Genomic DNA, 10,125 nt, shown 5'->3' on the forward strand with positions numbered 1-10,125 from the left:
CTGTACCAGTTTTATAATGTCTTATTTTACTGTACCAGTTTTATAATGTCTTATTTTACTGTACCAGTTTCATAATGAGTTCCTGCAGTAAAGACGTTTTTAACGGCTGCCGCTGTGACATTATCAGTGACACTATCAGTCTCAGAGTAGAGCGGCAGCAACTCATTATGTACCTAGTACATAATTTTTATTATTTATTTATTTATTTTATTTTTATCCCAGTCACGCTATAAACAGGTTCCACGTCTTCAGAAGAACACCAAGAATTTACACTATACAGTATACAGGAACACGTTCAATGTCCAGCAGAGTATATTTGGTTACAATGTGTATCCAATCATCATCAGCTCCTTACTTACAACTAATTGTATCCCGTGTACATTTGATATTTATTACTTAAAGTGGTTAATATAATTAAATTTCAGACAAAGTCCAAACTTCATTGCAAAGATCTGCATCTGTTCACAGTCTGTTGGAAAGCTAGGAGCTGCCGAGAAGTGAAATACCAGCAGCAGGAGCTGCCGAGAACAGAAATTCCAGCACAAGGAGCTGGAGTTGCAGTGGATATAGCAGACTCAAGCCTCCACGATTTCACAGAATTCTAGGTAATTCGGCATACACCATACCGCATTACAAATCCAAGTCTTCCAGATGCAGAAGAGTCTTCCGCCTAAGAAATATTGCAGTTGCAAAGGCTTGGAAAGCCAAGAAGTTCTCCTGTTTATCAACTATAATTGTCTCACAGCCTTCATAAGATTGAGTTTACAAACCCGAGATACCAATTCAATTCGTAGATCGCAGTACTCCTCACAGTTGTACATAATATGTTCCCATGATTCTCTTCGCCACACACCGTATGAACTGGCGCATTATGACCCCCGTAGTCCATGCGCCATTAAACCTCAATACAAACAAACAATCTTCGCCACAATGGCAACTAGATCTTTCATTAATTCCTAAATCATGCAACTTTGCATTAATCGAACCATGACCAGTTAATAAGAACATAGCTTGTAAGTTGTATCCCGGGTACAACTAGTTGTAAGTAACATTTTTATGACACTACATATAAAGACATGTATAGTACAGTATATCATGTAGGGCTGCACCCGTTAATTCGCCTTGGTACCCTGTGATGAATACAGATCTCTGTAAAAGGCCAGAAATGTGTGTAATGTTATATTTGTGCTGTGTGTATGTTGTTTTCTGGACACTTTGCCACCAGTGAGACGATCACCTGGCTTTCCAGGCGATCGCCTTCTACACCACCAGGAGGAGGTGGGCCACAGTAATATTTTTATGACATGTAGACATGTATGGTATCTTATGTAGTACGGCACCTGAACGGGAGTTCAACTCCGCCTTTTAATGTACTGGAGTTTCATTTTTAATAAAAATAGAAAGAAAGAGAGTGCCCTTCGGTGGTCTTTGCATAGAGACCAAAACCTACACAACTGCACCACATCAACTTTTTTGGGCAGAGAGCTATTTGGCACCGATTACATTCCTTTTGATGTATGCAAATCACCCTCGACGAAGCAAGCCGAATTCAACACTAATATTAGGAAATCTAATTACAGATAATCTGATTGATCTGATTTGCATATGTCTTTTCAGAAACAATAATATATATATATTTTTTTCTCAGTATCAAAAAATGTAATCTTCCCTATCATGAATGTTATGTCATGTGAAAAATGAAACAAATAAGCAAAATTTAATTTCTCCATCGAATAGATGTTCGACTGTTCGGAATTAATTGCCTTCCGTTAGCCATCACGTTTTTGGATAGTCACATCTAAATATGAAAAGTGCGCCGAGCTTATGACCAGAAGTGAGAAATACCAAATCGGGAATTTAGCAAATGCTCAAAATTATCCGTGAAAATAATGTCTGATAGTTTCAGGGAAGGAAATGGATTCTAATTTCAGTCTGCTGAACAGTACAAGCAATGCCTATTAAACTATATAATATAGGCAAAGTATGCTATAGACTTAGATGGACATTTAGCCCCTGTATTGCATACTGAAGTACAGTAATGTATATTAGTTCTCACTAGGCTGGCGTAGCTGAGTACTCGGTCGCGAGGTACGTTAAGTACACTTGTTTGAGTGATCATCGTGCAAGCCCCCACGTGCAAAATTAAATTCAATACTGTTTCTTGTATTTTCTGTATCTTGTAAATTCTTCTGACTGTGTGGTCGCCCCGAGTAAACTTATTTATTTTATTTTTATTATATATATTATGTATATATATATATTATGTATATATATATATTATGTATATTTTTTGGGACAGTCGGAAGTGAATTTCGTACCTCAGGCGGGATGCTGGATGACACTTATACAATTTAAATTTGTTTATTCGTAAAACATTTGCCGACAAGATGTTTGGCTTTCAATTTATGAAACGGAAGGCCTTTTTATGGGCTTTTGTTTTCAAATACAATACTTACATTCGTAATCTCTACTGCCTTAAGCAATGCGTCCTTCAAATTACCCCAACGGAGAGCAGTTTCCCGAGTGAGCACCTATATCGCATATATATATATATATATATGTGTGTCATTTTATATATGCGGTGCTGGCCTTTCATATATACATCTGCTGGTTTCTCAGAGATATTCTTATAAAGCAGTGGTTTCCAAACTGCAAGCCCCGACACCTTCATGTGCCGTGACGCGTATTCAGGTGTGCCGAGAGATTAGAGAAAACTCCATTAAGTTCAATGTCAGCCACTGTTTAGGTGTGCCGTGAATGGTCTTTTAACTCCAAATGTGACTGGAGTGACAAAAGTTTGGGGACCACTGCTGAGAGAAAGACTTTAGCTTTGTGAGTCACAAATTTTTGAAACTAGGCGTTTTCCGTAGGAATTGTTTAAAGCTAAGTGTGCAACCAATCATTTTAAAAACACAAATAGAAAATGCGCCTAAATTGAGAATCTTTAGTTTTAGACGACAGAAGAAATTTTTTTTCGGCAAAGGATCACTAGAATTGTTGGCCCATGTCACCACATAGATAGTTTATGTAAATTTAAAGGGATGGGAAGTCACAAATACTTGGATGAAATCAGCATTTTTTTTCATGACTAAATGGGCCTGGCTTCCTTGCGCCAATTTGCTTTTATTAATACTAATAACTTTCCCCTTCTGGAACAAAAGGATGTAATATAAGTAAACTCGTCCCTGTTTCGAAAAGTAGGCGCATTTTGTTTAATTTTACTGTGTTTTAAAGTTCTTTTTTTTTTTTTTTTTTTTTTTTTTAATGAAGAATCTTGCCACTTCTAATAAAAGTAATTTAACACACGCTTCCCGGTTAATTTTAATTTAATTTCAGGTTTCAAATTTTATCTTTTAGAATATTATTTATTTATTTATTTTGTTTTGTTATTCTTTGTAAATAGATGACTATAGCCATCCAATAAACAGCATGTGGTCGAATCTCTTGTCTTTTCAAAGGCTCTCACTTCGGCCACTTAAAAATGTCAAAGCTCTTTTCCGAAACTTTGGAAGTCCGATCACTAGTAGTTTCCCCCTCTCACGTGACAAACTATGAATAACCAGTAGCATCCCTTACTTTCTTACTAACACCCAATCAGCAGAACCCCACAGGCAAGTCTACACGTGACAGCTGCTAGAAGAAAGCAATCGTTCTTCTGTCACTCCTTCAGAAAGTTTGTTCTTTATATTTCGCTGCTTTTGAGTGTTCATCCAATTTTCATTTTGGTATTTTGGTAAACCGACATGTCGAACATTAAATCAGATACTCATATTCGGCGCCCTATGAATGCATTTATGGTGTGGTCTCGACTCAGAAGGAAGAAGATTGCAACTGAAAATCCTCAAATGCATAATTCGGAAATCAGCAAACGTCTGGGATCGGAATGGAAACTTCTCTCTCAGGAAGAGAAGCGTCCTTTCATTGATGAAGCCAAAAAATTACGGGAGGAGCATATGAGGGAGCATCCAGATTATAAATATCGGCCGAGAAGAAAACCGAAACCGCCGGTCAAGAAAACCGAATTGGAATCAACCTTATTTCCGTTTCCGTATATTTCTTCTCCAGTTGATCCCCGCGTTTACATGCTTGGTTCATTGCCTCACACAAGTTACCATGTAGACAAGAATTCATCGTTAATGGCCAAGAACGCCTTTCATCAGTATAGCATGAATTATCCTTATGCTGTTGGGAATTTTAATTCGGACCCTGGAGGTTTGCCAGCTACAAACATCGACAGCATGCGTACAGATTATCACTGTACGGATGGTGCACGTTTAAGTAGCCCTAGCAGTTCGTTCTACGAATCTTCTCTTTATGGAGGGTTACAAAGTGGAAGGATGACATCAAATATTCCCTTTGGTGTTGGTCATTCCACTGCTGCTTTACCAACTTCTAATTTTCCATCTTGTCCGATACCTGCTTTCATTTCCCCTCTGTCGTGCACTTCAGGAATGACGTCCGGACATACTCCAAGTGTCCCAGTTATGAGGTAATCGCTGATGTTTAGGTTCGGTGTAACTAACGGAGAAAAACTATTTTGTAACATTTTAATATAGTATTTTGTAAATATTTAATATTGTATTTATGATATGTTATTCATAAAAGCACACTAATTTGTGTCTTACATTGATTGCAACGATCTGTGAGGCAAATACGTGATCAATATTTTTGATTACAATTTATTTATCTGTGATAACTTATTTATGACATGTGTAAGAAGCGTATGCTGTTTGATCTAGTGTAAAAACATGAGATATATTTTTTTAAATCTTTACCTATTTTTTTACAATGTTATTTTATATGTAAAGAATAAGATTTCGATGGTCAGTCTTTCGGTGTGAGTTTTTTTTTTTTTTTTTTTTTTCAGCCAGCAATAAAGGCTGGAGTTTTATATATATATATATTTTTCGATGTGCCAAACTATCGCATAGGCCTGCTATACTTTCATAGATAAGCACTGATAAAAAAATAGTATTAAAATCATCTTAGAATAAATAAAATTTTGTTTTAAAATCTTTTCTATGTCAAATTGTGTCTTAAACTTTTTTACAGACCTTATAGTAGCTGAAATATGTGCCATGATATCAAGAATGAAAATGATACACTAAAAATTAATTTTCAAGAAAGTGTTATAATTAATATGTTTAATTAATTAATCTTGGATACAAAACCTTCATAAATATTAAACTAATATATTCACACAGAAACGTAGATATTCTGCACTGGGCTTATTTTTATTTGTGCGCATGTTTTTAAAAGTATGTCGACTGATTATTTTAGAATTCGTTTAATCAAAATCTGCTTCACTGAGAATAAATTACAATGTTATAAAGCTGGTGGGTAAAGGAATGCAAAAACTGTTTTTACAATATAATATCCTACCACTCCTAATAAGTAGGAGTGGTGGGATATTATATTGTTATAGTTAATGGGTTGTAGTTATTGCTAACTCTGCGCACTAACTATGCAGGAAGAATTAGTGATTATAATATTTATTATGATTTATATAGCCAAAATTTCACTTTTCGTTCATTACATTTATCAACTACTCAGCACTTTTGACTGAGTATTACTCAGGCTCAGTTTTTCCTTTTCAACTCGGAAAGGCGGGGGTCGTATTTAAAAACGATACCATTGTGGATGGGTGGGATTACCCATCCACACTTGCTTCGTGAAAAATTGATTGTGCTAATAAGGTAACGATTTTCAAAATTTAAAATTTATTGTGAATAAATTCGTTAGAGGAACTATACGTTCTGGGTTTTCCCCTTCCCCTCTCCGTCAATCATGCCAAATTGACCGTGGCCGCCATCTAGTAGTTGCGGACCTGGTAATATGATAGTTTCACCACTGAATAAATATGTACAGTATTTTGTATGAAAAAACATTTTTTTTTTTTTTTTTTTTTTTTTTTGTAAATTATTTGAACGATAATGAAAGTTTTCGGTTCCCACGTAGCTTAAAAAATGGTTTCTTATTGTTCAAAATACACATTTCCAACAACTGGACTGATTTTCGGATATAACATTACTTTCCATATGGTAAGAGTAAGTACAATATAACCAGGTTTTCATCCATCAGTTATATTCTGCCCGTCAGTTAACGGTAGGCTGGTTATATATAAACAGACTATAAATGTGCTCACTAACCGAGACCAACTGCTTATCACACGTGCAAAGGTCTCGGAAAATCATCGAAATCTACAAACATGCTCGCACGAGCCAGTACGAATGGACACACTTCCTCCTAATCGCTGAAGAACTTCTTTTAGAAGCGATGAGCTTACAAATTATATTTTGAAATAATTTGGATAAACGTTTGTTCCTTTTCTGTTCCAATAATGAAATCCATTTCTATTCTTTAATACGACTTTGTAGTGACACTGTCAGAACTGATGACAGTTATCAGATACCGAGAAATAAATTGTGTAATTTAAACTTTGAAATCAATTTTATTCCTATTACTTTATTATTGTTAATATTATATTTACATAATGACATTTAAATGTCAAGACCTATCTAAAGGTCTATACAGAATGAATTTTAGGAATGGACACTATATAATAAGGAATAAAATGGGAATGCGCACCCAGCAATAATCAGGCGTTAATATTACGTGGCATCATTAACAATCACGATTACAGCTAGTGACATTTACTGGCACTTGTAAGAGGATTTGTGTTCGTCATCTCTGTAGGCTCAATCAGTCGCTTGAACCAGTAGTGTATCATCACTAGCTTGAGTTCTGGTCAAACGTTATTTATTTTTATATAAATTTTCCTTTCCTCCCCCAAGCCCAGGGCCCTCGATCAGTTATCACACCTGTACCATACGCTGCTGCCTTGAAATACAGATTTAAGTTGATATCGGAGTAACATATTGCAATAGGTATATAGTTGTATGTGTGTGTGTCTCATAAGCTAGCAGCCATACATCTAATATACTCCTACTTGCTGTGGTCTGCCTAGAAAAAAATTATACAAAGTCATTAAAATAATTAACAGTTAAAAGATAAAGTTAAAACAATATAACAAACAGTTAGTACAGTAGACTGTCGAAATAACGGCACATTGGGATCGCATGTTTACATACAGCACCGATGTCTTGCAGTGGCGAAAAAAAGAAAACGGCAAGTCACCATTTTGAAAGTGAATTCTATACTGATATCACAATTTATACCGCTGTTTTACATTTATTTTAAATTAAAAACCCTCACTATGGCACCTAAAAGTTAATAGACCTCATACAGAGAAGAAAAGAAGAATAATTAAGAACATTTAAAGCTTAGTGACAAACTTGATATAATAATAGAAAATAGAACGGGCGTAATAAGTAGGAGTGTATTATTGCTAGAATATAACATTGGATCGTCAACATGTTTGTGTTTTATGTGCAGTTAATAAAATTGAATTCTTAATCTCTCTATTTCTTATTTAGCCTCATGATTTCGGCATTAAATATATTAAAAATAAAACTTTCCAGATAACGGAAAAAATCGAAATAATCGTGAATCCCCGAAGGTGCGGTTATTCTGAAAGTCTACTGTAGTAAGGGATGTATAGTATATTAGCCATATTACTAGCTTGTGGGATACAGCCTTACGTGGTTTGATAAGTGTAAGCGAGTCTAAATATTTTGACCCTTATTAATATTGTTATTACACAGAAAAATTCTCTGATAGAATAGCAAAAAGGAGAATATGTTTGGCATGTAAAAATGAAGGACAAGACACTTTCTTCATGGAAAATACTAGTAACTGTGCACGGAAAAAGGAAAGAACAAGAGTTTTTTTTTTTTATTTTCCCCAGACCTGTAGCTCAGCCTACCAGACTAGACTAGCCTGTGAAAACATATTCTGCATAGTTTTTATTCGGTTTCTTATGTAAAATATTAATCTGAAAGTTTTTCTGATCCTGAAAATATTTTCTAAGAGACATGGCATACAGCGGTACTTGCTGTACAGTATGTAAACTGTATTGTAATACTGATCATGGGTGCATTGCCTACTTAAATTGGGCTTTTGATTACAGACGACTTCATGCGACTGATTTCGTGACAAATGCAAACTGCTCAATCCTTTGAATATTTTACATATTACCACGAACGTGTTTTGATTATACGATTGAACGCTGTGCTCTGCAAGCTGTTTTTAACTGCGGTATTTATTGTTGAGTATGGGGGCATTTGTTTTTAGACATACACAATGTATACTTCACTTTTTTGACCAAATATATGCATTATAATGGTTCAACTCATAATGCATGATATTTCTGTTTTTAAAATGAGTCACAATATGTTTTTATAGGTTAGCTTTGCAGGATGCCAAAGTAACCGAGTTGCGGTTCTGCAAAAAATGTTGAACTCGTTTTTTCTTTTCCTTGCTTAAACGTATTTGCCTTTTTTTGTTTCTCCATGGGGATGTGGGAATTCTTCTGTTTAGTTGATACACTCTTTCCCTAATTGATATGCCATTATTAATAAGCCTATATATAAAAATGCATTATTACGAAAATAGAATTCAGTGTTCACTTATCACTTATTTTATTATTATTTTTTTAAAATCAAAATGAAATGAATTTCTCCATCCCGTGATTAAACTGCTGTGCTAAATGGCTTCAGTATGGAACATGCCAGCTGGTAATAGGAAAAAGAAAAGTAGAATAAAAAATATATAATAATAAAAATAACTGAATGCTCATAGTTGGTTTCTAATCCAATTGTAATCGACTGCATCTGCAGTCAATTACAATTGGATCGTATAATTTATTGCATATAAAGAGAAAGTAAGCTCCTCCTAGTCACTAATAGTGTAGAACTTAACGTACAAATAGCAAAGGTCCTCGGACCTGCGATTGGATACCACTTTTCTAAGCAAGATGCAAACATACAAATATTTTCAGTATTGAACACGAATATATGCAAGTGAATGTATTGAGCCTGCAAATTTTACAATCCTAGAATCCCTACTCACTTCCTTCTTGTATTTACTCTATATATTATACTCCAAAGAAGGCCATATACACCTGAAAAAATAATTCAATGCTTTTTTGTAGGAGACATTTTGGCTATGGGAACTCTTAGCGAACGCGGTGCTGGAGGTAACAAAATGGGGAATTTGAGCTAATGAGTTCTTGAACTTCGCCTGTGGTAGTACTATAGATCCAAATGGTGGATCCCAGGCACTCCGCGGCTGAGTTAGTCGGCCTCAGGCGTAGATAGCAAGGTTTTTTTCCCCAGCAAAACAGGCAAATCGACCAGAGAACACACCCAATTTACAGACATAAGACACAGTACGGTAGATGAATTTAATTATTCGGGTGGCCTAAATATAATAGTTTGGTTTGGTTTTGGTGGGTCCCAGGCTGAGCCGGGTGAAGCAATTGCACATGCACGTTGATTGCAACATAAATATATTAAAAAAAAAGAGCTTCTCCTGCTGCGAATTTAATTCGTGGACAAGTTAAAAATATATCAATGCATTTTAAAACGTTCATTTGGATTTTTTTTAACAATCAACGACGTTGCTAACTTTGTATAAAGCTAAAGATTTCTTTTTACCGAATTCCACAATCTCAATTTTTTTAATTTTCCATATTGCTAAAATCTGAGAAACTGACTGAATAAATTTACTAAAGAGGCTATTGGGGGGGGGGGGGGGGGAAGGAACCAATGGGAGAAATAACAAAAAACACGGAATTCCGAAAAGTTGTAGAGGGTGAAAAACCTCCAAATGAGAGTGTTTAATTCCACTCCATTGTGACAGCTATACCTAATAACAAAAACTCAATACTATTTCATAAATTTATTTATCATGTATTTTACTAATGTACGTTATCCTAAATAAGATTGGTAAAATTTTAAAAAGGAAATACACTATATGAATAAAAGAATGATTTTTTATTATGTATAATTTCAGTCGAATTATATAAGAAATAAAATGTCACTGATGTAACATATATTAATAGATGTTTAATATAATAGATACAAATAAATAAAGAAAAAATGCAAAAGGTAAAGTTATTCCTATTTTTACTGGCTCTGCAGTTATTTGTTGCAATAGTTGGTTGGCATTCTCCAAGAAAATAGGCCTTATGCGTAAAACACATGTTATACCTATACAGTATAG

General features: G+C 34.8%; 1 protein-coding gene across 1 annotated transcript; it reads left to right on the plus strand.

Moving 5' to 3' along the window:
- Positions 1-3,743: 3,743 nt before the first annotated feature.
- Positions 3,744-4,493, plus strand: LOC150083131 (transcription factor Sox-14-like). The gene has a single exon (XM_090378400.1). It carries the CDS (start codon positions 3,744-3,746, stop codon positions 4,491-4,493), a length of 750 nt encoding a protein of 249 aa, XP_090234526.1.
- Positions 4,494-10,125: the final 5,632 nt, after the last annotated feature.

Source organism: Mastigoproctus giganteus, chromosome 7 (assembly GCF_048544385.1).
Source record: "Mastigoproctus giganteus isolate SK-2022 chromosome 7, ASM4854438v1, whole genome shotgun sequence".
Taxonomy (NCBI): Eukaryota; Metazoa; Arthropoda; class Arachnida; order Uropygi; family Thelyphonidae; genus Mastigoproctus; species Mastigoproctus giganteus.

Excerpts from the sequence above, each read along its gene's own strand:
- LOC150083131 (XM_090378400.1), top strand. The coding sequence starts at position 3,744 with ATGTCGAACATTAAATCAGATACTCATATTCGGCGCCCTATGAATGCA.